The following is a 20412-nucleotide window of genomic DNA, read 5'->3' on the forward strand; positions in this document are numbered from 1 at the left end:
TAAACTGTTAGCGGCCAAATTACATTTCTGGCGGGCCGGATGCGCTCTATTTGTCTCATAGCATCTGTCATAATCCTCCACTAGATGGCGCTGCGCACAGCGGGGTGCAGGCATGCTTGATGAAGATGTAGAGGACGCTGTCTGGCGAATTCCAGCCATGAGTCTGATGCATGGCCGGCGAGCAAACCCAGCCATTCTGCTCTGGTAAGAAGCGGGTAACACGGGGGCTGCCACTGCACTTGTGGGGCCTGCTGCTTATTTAAATCTTTGCTCTCGCTGTCGAGGGGGAAAAGATCCATTGAGCAATAGCAAGGAGTTTAGTAGGGGTTAAGAAGGCAATAAACACCCCACGCCTAGTTCATCATCATTCTTAGAAAATGTAGCGTTGCTCTTGGTACAGAGTTGGGGATGCGGTTAGGCAATTTGATTTCATACAAATATTATAGTTATGGATGATATGTATGATGGATTACCATTTTAATTATCCACTATAGCCAAGTCAATTTCTGCTTGGGATCATAACATACATAACTCCTCTAATTACGCAGACAATGGAATTAATAGTTCCATTTAGAACGCTTTTAGAACCCAAGCGAACCGGGGTTCCAAAGAACGACCGAAGGGAACCACGTTCTAAATAGAACGCACACGATCCGTTACTTCTGGAGTGTACAGAACAACGCCCACTTAACCCTGAGCATTGACCCGCCTAAATAAACCGAGCTGCCCGCATCACACTGCAGCTCTGAAACCACAGGAGGTCTGCTCAGTGGAAACAGTAGCCTGTGCCTGGTTTGGTCCTTGCTCGTTTTAATGTAGCCTTCAGTCACGCTATGGAGCTCTTACCAGCCATGCTGTTGGTCTTCGCTATGCACCGTAAGTGTCTCTATTTTATTTGAATAATTATCAGCGTTGATTTTATAATGTAGAAATTGTTATATTAATGAGTTTGTAATGAAAAATGACAGCGGCGGGTTTAATACACTGTCTACACATATTTGTCCGCGTTCATTTTCGGTTCATTTTCCTCCGTTCACAAAACTAGTTTATATACAGGTTTCGCGTGCCAATGAAATGTAAGGAAAATATGTCTTATTTGTGTTTTAACGACCCCGAGTGCAGATGCGTTGATAATTATAAATAAACTCAACGACAAACGTGTCTTATTTAATGTCTTCAGTGTGTTTGTACGATATTACAGAATATGACAGATTACTCGCAATTCTATAAGACGTTAACTTTCTGTTGTTCAATGTATGGGAAATATTATTATTATCGTTTTATTATTATTATTTATTGCATTTATGTAGCGCTTTTTATACAAAAGTATTGCAAAGCACTGTACAGTACATAGCAGAAAAAAAGAACAAACCACAATACATTTGTATAGCGTGTCACACACACAACTGCCACAGTCAGACCATTTATATAATATATTTAAATAACAGTATACACATACTAATACAAAAGCAGCAATTTTAAAGTTACATTAAAACCCACTAAGATAAGAAAGCCATTTTATAAAAGTGCGTTTTTAGTCTTGACTTGGAAACTGTAACGGTCCCAGCTTCCCTGACAAACGAAGGCAGAGCATTCCATAATTCAGGAGCTCTACAAGAAAAAGCCCTGCCTCCTCCCGTGTGGCTTTTGCTGACCCTAGGAATAACCAGCAGCCTCGCATCCTGTGATCTCAGAGTGCGGTTTGGAAGATACAGGGTCAGTAACTCCTGCAAATAACTAGGTGCTAATCCATTCAGTGTCTTGTAAGTTAACAGCAAAATCTTACAATCAATTCTATACTGCACAGGGAGCCAGTGTAAAGAGGCCAGAACAGGGGTAATATGTTCACTTTAATAAAAAGGGGTCACAATCACTGAGTTTTTATTACAGGTCTTATGACTGTGTTTGCCTGTAAAAAAGAATATTGCCTTATAGAAAGTGACTGTATTTCTCATGAGTCCGTTTATCCAACGGCAGGTGCTTTTCTCAAGGAGTCTGAAATCGTGCTTTTTGTTTTTTGTAGTTAATCATATCAAGCAGCATGATTGACATTTTCCTGTCAAATCTTCTTCACGGATACCAGTAGCTATGCAAGCGGGAGCATAATTAGTGAGCAACAGCGAGCACACGTTAGCTTTACACAGAATAACATAGACATCAATGAGCTTGTGTTGCCCCGGATTCACAATGCAGCCTGCGGCGCGGCGCCTGTAGGTTTAAGGAGGGGGAAACGGGCTTGTCTGCTGATTATAACAGTTTATATGACCTGTTAATAAGTCAACAAACACATATTTGAGAAGCGTAATTCATTCTGAATAGAAGATCGTTGTTTTTAAATATATTAATGTTGTTGAAGCTGACACCCTGGGATCCTTCAAGAAGCTGCTTGATGAGATTCTGGGATCAATAAGCTACTAACAACCAAACGAGCAAGATGGGCTGAATGGCCTCCTCTCGCTTGTAAACTTTCTTATGTTCTTATGTTCTAAACCGGGAATATAATATGAAGCCGTTGTGGGTTACTTAGATTTTCAGTGTTTTCCTGCCGAATTTTCTACTCTCCTTTAAAATGCAATTAATATCTGTTAAGCCTTTCGTGTATCTCAATCACAACTGAGACGTGTTAATAGTAAAATTGATTTAATGTTCGGGCTTATACAACAATGTTGGGCTTTTAAATCGTAAATCTTACTTTTTCATTTCAAAGCAAAAGCGACTCCTCTTCATTAATTAACACAGTCACGCTGCAGAACGATTGTAATAAAGTGTGTCCAGCGTAAAATACTTTATTTTTCATTATAACTTTCATAAAGATTAGTCGCTTATTAACATGTCGCCATCTCGTTTGTACATTCTGCTTGTTAATAAAAAAAGCTTGGCCAATTTAAAAGCCAATTTAGTTGTTTCACAGGAAAAAAAACGGTAAATGAAATCAATTGTACTATTAACACGTGTGTCAGTGTGTGATTGAGATACAGGAAAGGCTGAACAGGTATCGATTGAATTCTTAAGCAGAGTAGAAAAGTCGGGGTAACGCATCGAAAATCAGAAGCCCTGATTATAAACCAGATGAGTTAGAATGCCAGAAACTAGACCTCGTACTTTATTGAACAGTACCGGTATTTCATTGTTTTATTCAGTTGGGCATGTATATTTCTGTGCCATGTTGAGTGTATAAGAGGAGTGGAGTTGTGTTATTGCCTTGTTTATTTACTGGGTTACACTTTACACAAAGTGTCACTTAATCGCACAGTATTACATTGTAATAACACAGTAATGATCTGGTTACACGCTACACGTTTTTATTTAGGCGGTTGCTATTGTCTTTTGTTATTACATTATTTATACATTTTAATGGATGTTTTGCAATGCAATTTCAGTTTAATAAGAGTGTAAAGTTTTGAGATTTATTGATTTGTTGATTTATTGATTGGTTTATTATAAATGACGAATTTTGCAAAGTTTAAAAAAATGAATGTTTTCTGCAGGTCAACCGGTAACAATTGCAATGTTAAAATATCAGTCTTAAATTGATGTAGGTCGGTTGACACCGATCTCACAACTGTGTCCTTGCCCCATACCAACAGAGACAGAACTGGTTTTATTTTACGGGCAGCAGTGTGGAGTAGTGGTTAGGGCTCTGAACGCTTGACCAGAGGGTCGTGGGTTCAATCCCAGGGGGACATTACTGCTGTACCCTTGAGCAAGGCACTTTACCTAGATTGCTCCAGTAAAAACCCAACTGTATAATATATCTTGTAACAATTGTAAGTCGCCCTGGATAAGGGCGTCTGCTAAGAAATAAATAATATTTTATTTATTTTTGGTAACTTTGCCAGTTTACGTTTTGTTTGTAAATGTAGTATTTTGCGGTTGGGCTAATTTAATTATTCCCTGCAGTTTTATTACAAAGTAGATTATTTATTATAATTTTAATGATAAGAAAACCAATTAAATGAAAACAACCATTTAAGTCAATGTAGAACTATTGACACAGAACCGGTTTCTGTCTGCGTGTTAAACTTTGAGAGTTACAAATAAAATGATTCAGTCAACTGTTATAATAATCGTTTGGTTTTCCAGGTGGAGAATGCAGTCCGGTTGTCACCCCGCAGCGCTACACCGCCAGACCCGGAGAAAGCGTCAGGATGCAGTGCAGTATTGATACCGTGCTGCTAGATTCCTCTCTAATCAGCTGTTACAAAGAGCGGCCGGGAGGAGTCCTGGAGCTCGTAGCGCAGTTTATCAGACATGCGCTTACAACTGGGCGCTATACCGGTGAAATACATAACGACAACGGAAACTTTTCCCTGACGATTGGAAATGTTCAAAGAAGCGATTCGGGATTGTATTTCTGCATCGTCAGAGCTTCGGGCACATTCACCCCCGGCAGGAGCTCCAGGCTGCTTGTAACGGGTAAGTGTGTTTAGAGTGCATTGGGAACGATGAGTCAAGGCTGGCTATGGTGATTATTTGACCTGTTGCCTTAACCAGTAATAACATATCTGCATTGCTATGGTAGCGAGGATACCCTCCTTGTGTAAACTAGGAACCGGTGTCATGTGAACTAGTGTCTGCTCCGCATGCTCCATGGAGAGCGGACGCTAGTTCATATTTAAACTACATGAAATACTACTTGTAATGAAATAGTGTCCAGAGGAAACAGGCTCTTGAATCTGTATTCAGCGCAGTGAGGACTGATTTATACATTCTGACTCATCAAACAGTATTATCATCTGTTTTATTTGTCTGTAAGAAAAAAATGATCTGAATGAAACCCCGATTTTTAGCTTGATTATATTTAGGAAAACACACCCGATTGGGGGGTGGGGGGTGGGGTGGAATGGAATAGCGACCCCCCTGCCCCCCTCACCCTCTGACTGAAGGTAAAAGGCCACATGAAGTGGTGCTAACTCATAGACCCAAACGCTGACCTTGTGTGAAATTGTGAAGCATAAAGTCTTTCCATAGAACCGTAGGAACCCTTGTTCTGTTCAGGGTGGTATGATTGAAGATCCTTTGAATACTCGAGTAACACAACACCCATTATAATGCGTTTCAAGCTATCTGGTCTCCATTGTTTCATAATTCTATATTTTAAATACAAAGTCCACTGTTGCCTACCAATAATACAACCAGAAGATATTATTGTAGAGTGTGCTAATAGTAAACTTTTGTCATTGTATTGCAAAGACCCGCAGATAACCCCAAGTGTCCAGCTATTCTCTCTGGGCCCGGCTGAAGGCGAGTCGGGCTGGACTGAGCCGGCTCCGGTTGTGTGTTTAGTGAGAGACGCCTCCCCACTCTGGGGCCCAGTTCTCTGGACAATCCCTGGGGTCTCCGCTGAACCCACGTCACGGTTCGAAGAGGGGCTGACAGAACCTGATGGCTCTTACACCATGACGAGCCACATCACAGTCAGTGCAGAGCAATGGGAGAGCGGGGGAGTGATGTGTGAGGTTCACAATAACGTTACTGGAGAGGTTTATACATCCGGGAAAGGCACACATGGGAATTCCATTTTTGGAAAATGGGGTGCAAGTAAGTATGAGTAGTTTATTATTATGAGAAAGATTTGAATTTCCTTCAAAGTATGCATTAAACACATACTCTCAAATAAAGTAGGACAACAGGGGCATGTGCTTACCGGACTAGGACTTTAACTGCCCGTGTACCCCTCTCAGACCCCTACTGAATATGTTGGTGTTCCTGACTAGAGAGGGGGTCATATTTAACTGCCTGTGTCACCCCTCTTAGACCCCTACTGAATATCTTGGTGTCCCTGACTAGAGAGGATCTCATATTTCACTGCCCGTGCCACCCCTCTCAGACCCCTACTGAATATGTTGGTGTTCCTGACTAGAGAGGAGGTCATATTTTCAAACGCATTTGCCCGAATACATGGTTGAATGTAATACTGACTGCAATGCAAGTTTGGCGCGATGGCACTGGATTCAAGCGCCAGAGTACCGATATCACAGCAACACTCAATTCTGGAGCCATTAGACATGTTTATTTATTTATTTTTTATTCCTTAGCAACTATAGATGATGATAGTTTCACATTGGGTCTGGACTACTCACATGACCCGCCCACACTCATCCACATACACAGGAGAGAAGGTTCGTGTCGTGTGGGAAGCTGGGCTTGATTAGGGTGGTATTTGATAATTTAGCACCAGTAGGTTCTCCGGTGCTAAACTTTCAAAGCAGTTTAGCACCAATTTTCAAAATGATTGCACCCCTGCTGAAGGAGACTTCAAATGCTGTCATTATAGGTCTGTAGGTTTGATCTCTGTCATGAAACAGTATTGCATATAACACTGTATTTAATTTCCTTTTACAGACTGTCTGCATGTTCTATATTATGGATTGCCTGGAGTTTGCGTTTTGTTCTTGATAGTGGTGACCAGTACGTGTCTCTGTAGGAAAAGACTGAAAACAGGTAATTGAATTTTTCTCATCATTTTGCATGAAAACAATATTAACAGCGGGACGGAGGTTCAACCCATCTGGAGTCATGTGGATTGTGATTTGGGTGGACAGAATGAAAAGGTAAAGCATGAGATGTCGTGTGCTGGACTGTGTGCTATATGTCCTAGAAGAGTTGGCTGTTAGCTGGATAACAAATGATAACGAACCATTTTGAATAGACTTTTCTTTTCCTAATTCACAATTTGGTGGAAGCAGTTTAACGTCCTTTCTCATCTACAGTTATAAGTTTCTAACACAATCTGTTTTTGGAATTGACAGCGCAAAGAAACAGGAAAGTGGAACTCACTGCGCACCACAGCGGCACACGACAGAGGAAAACAAGAGAGGACGCGGTAAATATTGAGCAAACAATAACTCTGAGTTTACCAATCTATTTAGTTTATGTTTAGAGAGCAACAAACAGGCTTTGTTTTTTTCAACACCAACAAACACCTCTTTGGAAAAGATATGCATACAAGATATCATCCTATACACAGGCAGTCATATTTAAAGTCTTTAGGATCTCAGAAATCTTTTTTTTTTTACAGACTGAATATGCGTCACTGAATCTCATCAGAACAAGATGATATCAACAGCCTGTTTGAAGTGACTCAGACTGCAGGCTCTCGGCCTACATGTTTATTGTGACTTTCAGCCTGCCAACAACCTCTTTTTTATTATTATTATTATTTGTTTATTTAGCAGACGCCTTTATCCAAGGTGACTTAGAGACTAGGGTGTGTGAACTATGCATCAGCTGCAGAGTCACTTACAACTACGTCTCACCCGAAAGACGGAACACAAGGAGGTTAAGTGACTTGCTCAGGGTCACACAATGAGTCAGTGGCTGAGGTGAGATTTGAACCGGGGACCTCCTGGTTACAAGCCCTTTTCTTTTTGATGTTTCCCAAACTCCAAATCACATTTAAAAATCAAAACAGATGATTTTTAATTATGAGTACCAGCTTTATGTGTTCTTGTTTGTTTGTTTCTAAGCTTGTCTAGTTGGATCCGCTATTTTGTATAGGCTTAGGGCTCACAATGGCGGGGGAACAAAATGGACATGTATCTAATGACAAGGGGTTCGCTCCAAACCTTTGTGTGTTAATGGGAATTTAGATGCAACATGGATGAAGGTTGTCATTGAAATAAAGATTTATATTTTAATATTTTATTTTAGTTTGTTTTTATTGGTTCAGTAAACTTTGAGACAAAGTTGGACAGTAATAATGCTGCAAAGTTTCACAATGGGGTTAAAAAATCCAAGGTGAGCCAGCAGGCATACGGCGATCCAGAAGGAAAAGAGAACAAAGGAACCTGCAGAGAGCTACTGTGGCTGGATAACTTTGCCATTATTTTGTCAGTAACACTTTACATTAAGTGTCTCTAATTACTGTGTATTATAGTAGTTACTAGTAAATACATGCGTACTTACACATAATTACAATGTTATTAGCCTACAATGTACTTAACATGTATATTTGTTTGCATGATATAACCCTAATCCTAACCCTTACCCTAACCCCAACCCCAACCCCAACCCCAACCCCAACCCCAAACCCAACCCCAACCCCAAACCTAACCCCAACCCTTATCCTTTTCTGATACAATTGTGTACTTAAATATATTGTGCAAAAAGAGTTACACTTTAAGTATATTGTAACTATGCTTAATAACATTGTAATTATGTGTAAGCACACATGTATTTACTCAGTAGATACTGTGTAAATACACAGGATTAGAGACACAGGCCCTGAATATCAAAAGTGGCTTCCGACAGTCCGAAACTCCTGACTCCCTCTGTTTGAACCCAACTCTTAACCCGAACGTTGTTTCCGTCCTAAAATGAAACTCTTTTCTGCTGTTTTCTGACAGATGGGTGCCATTTACATAAAGGTGGCAGAATAACTTCAGTTTTTAAATGGGGAAATCAATATGTTAATGATGCAAATGACAGATTTTAGTCATTTCAGGATTTCAATCAATGGACAGGTGGGATTGAAAGGTAGTAAAGGCAGAGAAAACAAAACAGACGAGTGTTTCAGGAGATAGAGAACAAGAGAAGATACATTCAATACAACATAATGATAAAGCAAGTACCTCAGGACAGAGAAAAGAAATACACTTAGAGAGGTCATTTTTATTAGTCTAATTTTGAATGAAAGTTATGTATTAAAATTATAGTTGGCTTTGGCAGATATTTTTTGCCAAAATGAAAAATAAATTAATAATAAACGAATACACAAATAAATATAAAAAAATACATGAATAAATATATAGACATATGTTTGTTTATTTATTTATTTATTTATTTTTCATTTTGGGGCTTATAAAATCCATCCTTTCGCGCATTTTATTATGAACACTTCGGTTGTATATTAACCCAGTCAGTGTTCACTGACCTCGTTTTGTTAGATTAAGCAACGATTGCCCCTGTACTCTTGGTGAGGTAGATGGAAAAACACCTGATAGCATCTCCATCACCACGGAAATATAAAGGGTACACAATAGGTTTTCAAACCGCACGTCTGCATCGTGTGAATGTTGTTTGCAAGAACTTGTCTCTTTCTGCTCAGGATATGGTCAATGCAGTCACTCGCCTTTTGTATTCAACTTCAAACCTTTAGCAAAGACTTACACTACAAATACAGGCTTACAACACAAACTCCAATACAGAATACAATTCATTTTAAACGTGCGTTGCATTATTCTCTGTAAGTCGCCTTGAATAAATAATAATTATTCAAACAGAAGGCAGTATCGCTTGTTTCAAAGATTATCAACCCCGAAAGACTTGACCTGAATTTCCAAACAGTTTTCTCGCCCATATCTCACCAGATTGACATTTCTTATACAATAAGAGACTCCATACACACGGCGTAGATTCAGCCGGGGTTCCATTATTCAAACCTAATAGAGAGTGTCTAATGAGGGTTCTGTTAAATCAAATGGTTCGAATTAGAACCCAAAATATAGAACCTTCTGCTCTTAGAACGATTTCTTAGAGAACTTAAACAAAGTAAATGGACCAGTCTATTGCACACGTCCAGGTTTAGGCATAACGGTAAGGGTTGGGTTCTAGGTTATATCACCTTTTATCTCGGTATTTGAGTAAACGTTCCCACATTTTGTTGAAGCAATTAAGCTGGCTGAAGTTTAGCTTTTAGTAAATTAATCATACAATTTTCTTAACTGTAATTGTTAGTGTTGCGGCGACTTATCAAGCATACACCAAGCGTACTGTATTGTAACACGTGTCTGTGAAGCCAGATCAAATTAGCACCTTGCTGCAAAGCTGCAACAGAACCCAAGCCAGACAGTTTTTTACGCATTATAACGCACGCAGGCCATCGATAATAATCTTGTTTTGATACTTCTTTTCGGGAGTGGGTGGTGTAAATATGTGTTGACATAAACAACAGGGGTCTTTGGGGGTTGGGTGTGTGGCTTGTATTTCACTGATAACATCGAGACATACAGTTTAGACGCTGCCAAAACCGCACTACGTTTGCATTTTCCCTCGCAGTCTCTGCGCTGACACAATGGAAACTCTTAATGCGAGGAATCCACTCAGGTATTAATATGAGACAGGAAATAACAGCGGTCAGTGTACGCGAGAAACTGCTTTTCAAAAAATCCAGCTATAATTGATTTGACATTTCACTTTTTTTAGTAAGTGTCATCGCTTCTCTCACATTTTCTCAGTCACCATGCTGCGCTTTTGTATCACGGTCATGTTGTGTTTGAAAGGTATTTATTATATTATTACTATTATAAAAGTATAGAATATATCCATGTTGGTGATAGTTGGCTATTTGTATATTACGTACATTGAAAGCATTTTAAAACTAACCAATCGCACTGATAAAACGAACCTGTTTTTAAAATCTAAATATTATTTATATGAATAATGTATATACCGTGTGTAGAATATTCTTTCTGTTTATAATTCTGAATGGGCTTTTAATCTATATTTTCCTAAATAACTAGCATGTATAAAACCAAATGCAGAATAATGAATAGGGAATACAAGAAAATACAAATCTGATTCCGATTTCACGGGCTAAGAAACACCTTTTGTTTTGGCACGCTAGGGAAATACAGAAACATCTTCCTATAAACGCTGTCATTATTATTATTATTATTATTATTATTATTATTATTATTATTATTATTATTATTATTATTATTATTATTAGTAGTAGTAGTAGTAGTAGTATTGTTATTATTATTGCTGATACTGTTAATTATTATGTTCACATACATATACATTTTGTATTAATATTTTGCATGCCTTTATTGTATAGTTAATGTTACCTTTTTCACAGTTTACTGTAAAACCAAATGCTTAAGAATTAAACATAATCTAATACAACAGATTTTAAATACATATACGCGTGCATTCTATTTTAATTATGGCTCAGTCACTCCGCTGGTGTTTCTGTTGGCATTGTATATAGTGTTAGTATTAAATAATTGCACACGGTTGTCATAGTTTTTATATTTTAAAAAGCTGCTATAAGATTGCGGCGGCATGAATATCGAATTGAATGTGTATTTAAATGCTGCAGATGTATTATAATACTGTAGACGCGCATAAAACACAGATGATACCAACACAATGTGCGACGTCTTTACAGTAGAATATGCAAGAATAAAATGTGTTTAAAAACGTTGAGTTTTAGCTTTTACAGTGTAGAGGCACATTTACATGATATATTCTTCATCCATAACTCCAATCATCCATAACCCTGAGGTATAAAACATGTAAGAAAGCGAGGAAGGCATTGAACGAAACGCTTGTCTAATTAATATGTTTTCTTTTATGCTTAAACTTCATGTACGCGCACACACACACACACACACACACACACACACACACACATACACACACACATTATATATATATATATATATATATATATATATATATATATATATATATATATATATATATATATATATATATATATATATATAGTTGCACTAAGACGATAAGATTGATGTGTTTGTTTTATTCCGTTTACTGGAACCTCTTTGCTTCAAAGGGCACACAATACACAGCACTTCACCTATAGCACACATGACACATATTACATGCTAATGTTGCAATTCATTCCAAGTTACATAGTAATTACAATGCAATACAGCCACGACATGTTTTTAATTGTAATAACCTTTTAGAAATCTAAAACGATTGAAATCTTATATTCTTAAATAATTAATAATTTAACCTAATATATGATGCAACACTTTAGCTAAACAGTAATTGCACTTATCTTAATTACATTGGAATTACAGTAGCTAGACTTACTCAATATTTGCTATTGTTATGTTGCTATGCAATATGTGTGAGTGTTTTTCAGTGTTTTGTATATATCTTTATCTAGGAGAAGGCGCGTTGCACCAGACACCGGCTCACCAGTTTGCTGCGGTTGGAGACACCGTGGAGACTTTCTGTTCCTCCAGCGAGTGCTCTGTAGACGTGGATCTGCTGCGCTGGTTCCTGAAGAAGGACAGCGAGGTGATCGCTCTGAACACGAGCTGCAAGGCAGGTCCTGGGTGCAGGGTCACTACGAGACGAGCGAGCAATGGGGACTGCGGGCTGACTATCCAGAACGTGCAGCCCGTCGACTCCGGGGTGTATTACTGTGCTGAATACAGTTCTTACACCATGGCGATGTCCAATGGGTCCTTACTGATCATCACAGGTAAGAGGAATCAATCCATCAATCAAAACCTTTATTTATCATTTACAATGACGAGCTGGCAAGAGGCTCACACCACCCCAGCCAACAACATCACACAACAAGAAATAAAGAACACACCATCAATCATAAAACATAAAGCACAAAACTCAGCAGCAACTTAGCAGGTACAGATGTCAGTCAGAAGTATTCTGGGCATAAAGAATTAAAATGAATTACATTTATAGATTCCTATCGTGCAATAACGGGGTGAAGTTCATTATCCTCGTGTGTTATTAGGCAGATAGGTGCTTGGTGCTCAGATCTGCTTGTTTATAAATAGTATTATAATTATTATAATCCGTAAAACGCTGCAGTCTGACCATGAGCTATATTGTTAAAAATAATGTAATAATGTACATTATGTAAAGTTTACTATTTGTTCTGTGAGGTTAGACATTTACTGTAAATATATATATATATATATATATATATATATATATATATATATATATATATATATATATATATATATATATATATATATATATATATATATATATATATTAGAGGTTGGCACGGGTAAAACATTTGAGACCGGGACCCGCCGTGAGAAAAACCTGGATCTTTTTAAGGTAATGACTAAAAAAAAATAAAAATAAAAATAAAATCACATATATTAATTTTTAAGTGCATGATTCATATTTAAATACTATATAGTAGGTCTACAGATACATTGAGTCCCTTCAGATCTGTAGACTTGTGTAACCTTAATAATAATAATAATAATAATAATAATAATAATAATAATAATAATAATAATAATAATAATAATAATTATATATATATATATATATATATATATATATATATATATATATATATATATATATATATATATATATATATATATATATATATATATATATATATATATATATATATATTAGCTCAAAGAGCCAGCTGCCCAACGTTTCGATATGTTGTACATATCTTTCTCAAGGGAGCCTGTGTTTGAATCAAAACATTGGAGGTATTTATAGGTTTTTGACGGCATGACAACTACTTGTTATTGTTTACATTCAAATCCATGATTTATTCTTACATGATGTAATGGTGTTCTATATATTGTAACATCATTTTTACTTCTATCTTTGAATCTGTATTAATTCTAATTAATATTACTTTATATAAACTTATATTTTTATTATATCATGCAATGCTGGCTCTGAGGATCAGTCTAGATTTGGCCTCCCCAGCGCATCAGCATGCACAAATTTTCAATGAATTTTGTTTATTTATTTAAATGTTATATATTTATTGAAGTTAATTAGTTCATTCTTTTCTGTTGAGTCCTGCTGGCATAATCGTGTTCAGTCTATTTATCCATTTACTTTCTTTTATTCTTCTATATGTCGCATTGTCTAATTTGAGCTGTTCTAATACTACAAACTTTACATCATTTATGTCATGTCCCTGACTGGTGAAGTGCTGTACTATTGGTTCATTCATTTTTTGTTTTCTAATTAATGAAAGGTGGTTCTGAATTCTTTTATATAAAGTAGTTCCAGTCTCTCCAACATATTTGATTTCATCACATTTTCCACAGGCTATTCCATAAACAACATTGCTATTTTTACAGTAGGTATTAGTTTTTAGTGGATATGTGGTGTTCTTATGTTTAATTATATTTTTACTTTTGTCTATGTATTTACACACTTTACATCTACTGGTGCACATGTTCGTAGAACCTATTTTGTCGATTATTCTTTTATGTATACTGTGAACTAAAATATCACCTAAATTAGCTTCTCTTTTGAATGCTACGACTGGGGCCTTAAGAAATACTTTTTTTTTAAATTTTTCTGAATTATGTAGAATCCGCAAGTGTTTCCAAACGATCTTAGAAATATTGGGCAAAAGTTTAGAGTAAGTCATTATTAATGGGACTCTTTTTACCTTTTTATCTCTATTTTTAGTTTATCCACTTTTCTTAACTCCATCTCTATAATTCTTTCTTTGTATCCTCTTTTTTTAAGATTTGTTTTTAATACATTTCTTTGTTTTACATAGTCACTTTCTTTAGAGCATATTCTTCGTATTCTTATTCCTAGACCCTTTGGGATTGCCCTTTTAGTGTGTATCGGATGTGCAGAGGACATGTGTGAATACTGGTGCATGTCAGTAGGTTTACAGAAGAGGTCAGTCTCAATTGAACCTTCTTCAAGTTTTACTATGGTATCTAAAAATTATATTTCTTTCCTTGTCCATCGAAGGTCCACCTTAATATTACTGTGTATTTCATTTGCCATTTTATGAAACTGGAAAAGAGACTCTTCTCCATGTGTCCAAACCCCAAAAATATCATCTACAACCGAATGAATTCTAAAGGTTCTCTTTCCGATTTTCTAAGTAATTGTTCTTCCCATTTCCCCATGTATGTACTGGCAAAATGCATTCCTAATTTAGATCCTATATATATATATATATATATATATATATATATATCCCAACCTATTTTAAATGAACGCTTATTTAAATTAAGACAGATGTTGCTGCCTGTATGATTCTTACTGGCACTAACAGCTGGTTTCGTTGCTGCCAGTAACTCCCTATTCCACTTTCTCTAAACTCAGGCCAATAAAATATACACGCTACTCTTTCATCATCCCTGATGTTAAGCTGCTGCAGTGTTTCATGGGTTTCTTACAGTGGTAGAATTTGTACTGGTAGTAAGAAACATTAAAGGCTGCCACGAGTGTTCTACTGGTTCCAGTCACTCCTTCAAAATAAATAATTGTTCTTACTGGAGGCGTGTTCCACGTTTTCCTAAAAATAACTGCAAATACCAATGATGGTAAACGCGTAAGAAAATACTATAATACATAATAGTAAGTTATCCACGAGCATATTGGATCCTATCGAAGTTTAAGGAAAATGTGCCCTGCCCCTAAACATTGTACAACTAGCGAGAGAAGTTAAATTATCATTGAGTCTATAGCAACTGTTTTTTTCCCTCCCAGTTATAAAAATGGAGGTGGTTCTGCTAAATGGGTTGTTATGAAATAAAATAACAATTAATCATAATTTCACTTCACTTTGATATTTTCCTTCCAGTTTTGGATGAAAATAATTAGAAGTCTTTGTACAGAAAAGACTTCAGAAACGTGGGCCACAATGCACAATTGTTAGTTTTTGCAAGTGGAAAGTATAAAGAGCCGCGAACTTTCGAGGAGTTTCTGTTGCCAGGCAGAGAACAGGTGAAGCTGCACGTGGCGCTGTCCAGGGTGCTGACCGCATTAGAACGTTGTAAAGTTTCAGCACACGTACATCCGGGACTTTTTAGCACAGGGTTGCCTCACTAGTTTCTGCTCGGGTTCTATGTTTTACTGTCGGTTTCTGTTGTCTTCCTCACAACTTTTAAGCCACTATTTTTTAAACAAAGTTTGCAAAATGCATCTGTTTAAAAAAAAACTGCACACTTTCACAATTAACCAGCTAGGAAAACATGCCAGATAAAATTATTATTTATTTCTTAGCAGACGCCCTTATCCAGGGCGACTTACAATTGTTACAAGATATCACATTATACAGATACCACATTATTTTTACATACAATTACCCATTTATACAGTTTTTTTTACTGGAGCAATCTAGGTAAAGTACCTTGCTCAAGGGTACAACAGCAGTGTCCCCCACTGTGGATTGAACCCACATCCCTCCGGTCAAGAGTCCAGAGCCCTAACCACTACTCCACACTGCTGCCCTGCATATTCAGGCCTATGTCATTTAAACATATGTATGTATTTATTTACGTTGTGTGTGTGTGTGTGATTTTCAGACAATTCTGCGCAAAATACTACAGTAACTATCCTGGCCCCCGCTGTGTCCGCCAGCGCGCTCAATTCCAAGGGGACGCTGACATTAGTGTGTCTGGTCCGGGGCCTCTCCTCGCCCGCACTCCTGGTTCAGTGGTTCATCTCTGGTAACCTCACAGAGACAGCCGCTCCAAGCTCCTGGAAGGAAGGGAAGAAGGGTGGAAACGGAGAGAGCTACAGCGCCACGAGCAGGCTCACAATCCCGGCGCAGAAGTGGCAGAGCGGGGCGGTGTGCGCCTGTGGAGCGCAACTGAACTCGAGCACCGTCATCCTCAGCAGGAATATCTCATACAGAGGTGCACTGGAACCGGAATATGGTAGGTTTTCCAGTAGGGACTGATAAATGCACGCTGACATGGAGCAATACTTTGTCAATAGCACCAGTAATGTGCAATATTGAATACTGGTGCATTTAGGATAATATAAGGCTCTTTAGTCTTTGAAGTTATTAATAACACCATAGCCATCATTTATTTGTATTATTTTTTTTTTAGGTCTGATTAGTAATATTATAGAACGACTGATCATCTCGGGGCTACAGGACGATGTATGCTGCTCAATCAAATATACTGTTTATATGATAACACATTGCTGTGTACTTTTAGAAAATATATTCAAGATACAGACATCAATCTAATACAACAGATTGTAAATGCATTTTAGTATGTCAATGTTTAATGCTTATTTTGGTAACAAATGAGTTTTTGATTACATTTTACGACAATTAAAATAAACATTATCATGCGTTTAAAATCTTTTATTTTTTATTTTTTGACTGCTGGCCTGCAGTTCTCATATCTGCAGGTATATTGTGTGTGTCTCTATAGAGCCTGCAGTTCTCATATCTGCAGGTATATTGTGTGTGTCTCTATAGAGCCTGCAGTTCTCATATCTGCAGATATATTGTGTGTGTCTCTATAGAGCCTGCAGTTCTCATATCTGCAGGTATATTGTGCATGTCTCTATAGAGCCTGCAGTTCTCATATCTGCAGGTATATTGTGTGTGTGTCTCTATAGAGCCTGCAGTTCTCATATCTGCAGGTATATTGTGCGTGTCTCTATAGAGCCTGCAATTCTCATATCTGCAGGTATGTTGTGTGTGTCTCTATAGAGCCAGCAGTTCTCATATCTGCAGGTATATTGTGCATGTCTCTATAGAGCCTGCAGTTCTCATATCTGCAGGTATATTGTGTGTGTCTCTATAGAGCCTGCAGTTCTCATATCTGCAGATATATTGTGTGTGTCTCTATAGAGCCTGCAGTTCTCATATCTGCAGGTATATTGTGTGTGTCTCTACAGAGCCTGCAGTTCTCATATCTGCAGGTATATTGTGTGTGTATCTATAGAGCCTGCAGTTCTCATATCTGCAGATATATTGTGCATGTCTCTATAGAGCCTGCAGTTCTCATATGTGCAGGTATATTGTGTGTGTCTCTACAGAGCCTGCAGTTCTCATATCTGCAGGTATATTGTGTGTGTATCTATAGAGCCTGCAGTTCTCATATCTGCAGGTATGTTGTGCATGTCTCTATAGAGCCTGCAATTCTCATATCTGCAGGTATATTGTGTGTGTCTCTACAGAGCCTGCAGTTCTCATATCTGCAGGTATATTGTGTGTGTATCTATAGAGCCTGCAGTTCTCATATCTGCAGGTATATTGTGTGTGTATCTATAGAGCCTGCAGTTCTCATATCTGCAGATATATTGTGTGTGTCTCTATAGAGCCTGCAGTTCTCATATCTGCAGGTATATTGTGTGTGTCTCTATAGAGCCTGCATTTCTCATATCTGCAGGTATATTGTGTGTGTCTCTGTAGAGCCTGCAGTTCTCATATCTGCAGGTATATTGTGTGTGTCTCTATAGAGCCTGCAGTTCTCATATCTGCAGGTATATTGTGTGTGTCTCTATAGAGCCTGCAGTTCTCATATCTGCAGGTATATTGTGTGTGTCTCTATAGAGCCTGCAGTTCTCATATCTGCAGGTATATTGTTTGTGTCTCTGTAGAGCCTGCAGTTCTCATGTCTGCAGGTATATTGTGTGTGTCTCTATAGAGCCTGCAGTTCTCATGTCTGTGGGTATATTGTGTGTGTCTCTATAGAGCGATGCCTGGTTCACTACAGTGTCCTGGGGGGCTGTGGTATTGTGCTGGTCTGTGTCCTCATCGGCAGTCTTGCCTGGGCTCGTTCCTGGAGCAAGGAAGGTATTATATATTTATTTATATTAATTGTACTATATATATATATATATATATATATATATATATATATATATATATATATATACATACACACACAGTATAATCGATGCATTGTTTTGTTACTCATATGAAACCCACCATGAGCTCTCTTTATAATGATGCTCTTTGCTGTGTCTAATGTGTGCTGCACTTGTTTTTCTAGCCCGGCCACAGAGCACTCAGACCAGCAGACCCGAGGACTGTGAGGTAAACTGAGCACCAGCAAACAAGGGCATTAATTATTATTATTATTATTATTATTATTATTATTATTATTATTATTATTATTATTATTATTATTATTATTATTATTAGTGGGAGTGGGAGTAGTATTTTTATTATTAATTATAGAAAAGGCTTTTTTAAAAGCTTTAGTTCTAATTAATTGCTACAGGTACATTTCAGACAGATGTATCACACCAATATCTGGATCTACTATATGTGTGTAGAAGAAAATATATAGGCGATGTTTCTTTTACAGGAGAGACCCGAGCTCACCTACGCGCGTTTGGAATTCACACCCCAGAAGAAAGCGCGAAGAAAGAGGCAAGCATAACCAGCGATACCAAAGATCGTCAGCGGGCTGAAGTGAGAGCCAAGCTCCTTGTTCGTTTTTTTTTTAATAACAAAAAGCAAACCGATACTTTTTTGTTTTTTTAATTTTTGAATATGCGCTAAACAGAATGGGTCCTTTTCACCTTTTCCGTATTTAACTCTCAACTGATAGAAAACAAACTGGTTACACATTGAATGACAAATGGCACTGGGACGTGAAAGGCATTTAAAAACGTGCGCCACTTGTGACTGACAGACCGGGAGAGAGACTGAGACAGAGTCAGGTGGGAGCCGGAGCAGCAGCGGCTGTTCAGCTGGGAGCGAGCGAGGAAGCAAGCGGAGCAGCAACGCCGCGCCAGCGGGCTGCGAGAGGCGAGAGACCGGGGGTGAGCTGTCTGCAGACCCGAAGGCGGCGCACTGCGTCATCTATTTAGCTGCGTGTTGAGTACAGGTGTTTTTGTAGTATTTTAATATTAACATAAAGACTGAATAACTGGACCTTGTTGCCTGTGGTGCCTCTCCTTCCCTCCCTACATTAAGCTGGCATAGCGAAAGCAGATCGCTCTGGTTGGTGGCAGATGGCACACTTTGGGGTATAGATGGCACATTTGTTTTTCCTTTTTCAGTGTTTCAGGATAAAAAACCTGATTTCTATTGCGTATTCAACTTTTTGAACAAAGCCAAATCGGCCAATTTTTCCTTTGAACTTTGAAACAGGCGAATTAAGTAGCTGGTTCATTTAAACCGTTTTATAGGCTAACCGTTGAATTTGTAAATATATATATATATATTTTCAGCTAAAAAAAATCATGTTTATTTTTTATGGTCAACCTTTAGGAATTTTTAGTTGCGCACGTACGCCTAAATTAAAATTTTCGTTCGCACAAGCACATTTTTAGTCGCATATTTGACCAAATGAGTCGCGCTGTAGAGCCCTGTGTTGTTTTGTTTCCGAGTTAGTTCCTGAGAATAGTCGCTGAAGTTCTTATTATTGAGCTGTACTTTCCGCTCGCTGTGTGTTATTGTTTTCTGTAAAACATTGACATCCTGTCAGTTAAGTCTTAGGGTAAAAGCTTGTTTTAACGTTGTCTTTATTACGCCGGTGAGATACCCGCGCACAACTGTATTGTCATATTTTCTACATTTTCTTTAAATTCTCAAATTAATAAAGCGAAACCTGGATAGTAAAAACAGACTCGGGTAGCGTCGGGTAATTTAAAACCCGGGTTTTACCCAGGTCTTCGGGTACCCGTGCCGACCTCTAATTATAGAGAATTGCCTCGACAACAGCTGGAGACGTCTGTATTAGAACGTGTTTGGATCCAAATAATAACATGATTAATTTGCAACAAAACAACAAACAAACAATGCACGCGACCCTTTCAAGCACATGGATATCTACCTCGAGTAATATTAATACTATCATCTCAGAAAATAAAGCTGTGTCATTTTTCCAAGTCAGTAAGAAATATTTACGATACTTACAAGTGGTTTTCTTTCAGGTTAAAACAAGGATTTACTGTGACTCACTTGAATAGGCCTCAATTGCAGTTATCCTCTTATTTCAATCTTTATTTTTACCA

At 37.8% G+C, this 20412-nt stretch overlaps 1 protein-coding gene, 1 long non-coding RNA gene and 1 gene segment (V, D, J or C); all 3 read left to right on the forward strand.

Moving 5' to 3' along the window:
* The first annotated feature begins 754 nt into the window (after positions 1-754).
* LOC117395124 (uncharacterized) lies at positions 755-5674 on the forward strand. The gene is made up of 3 exons (XM_059006377.1): positions 755-876; positions 4084-4416; positions 5194-5674. Exons 1-3 carry the CDS (start codon positions 834-836, stop codon positions 5553-5555), a joined length of 738 nt encoding a protein of 245 aa, XP_058862360.1. The 5' UTR covers positions 755-833; the 3' UTR covers positions 5556-5674.
* A 503-nt stretch (positions 5675-6177) lies between these two features.
* Positions 6178-7604, forward strand: LOC131703266 (uncharacterized). Its single transcript, XR_009309748.1, has 3 exons — positions 6178-6444; positions 6753-6826; positions 7022-7604. It is a non-coding gene; the product is annotated as an uncharacterized LOC131703266 (long non-coding RNA).
* Positions 7605-10093: 2489 nt separating this feature from the next.
* On the forward strand, positions 10094-19327 carry LOC117395108 (tyrosine-protein phosphatase non-receptor type substrate 1-like). The segment is given in 6 exon segments: positions 10094-10223; positions 11864-12184; positions 16002-16355; positions 18137-18238; positions 18438-18481; positions 18756-19327. Coding segments are annotated over 6 exon segments (936 nt in total).
* The last annotated feature ends 1085 nt before the right edge of the window (positions 19328-20412 follow it).

The sequence above is a fragment of the Acipenser ruthenus genome, chromosome 32 (assembly GCF_902713425.1).
Source record: "Acipenser ruthenus chromosome 32, fAciRut3.2 maternal haplotype, whole genome shotgun sequence".
NCBI lineage: Eukaryota > Metazoa > Chordata > Actinopteri > Acipenseriformes > Acipenseridae > Acipenser > Acipenser ruthenus.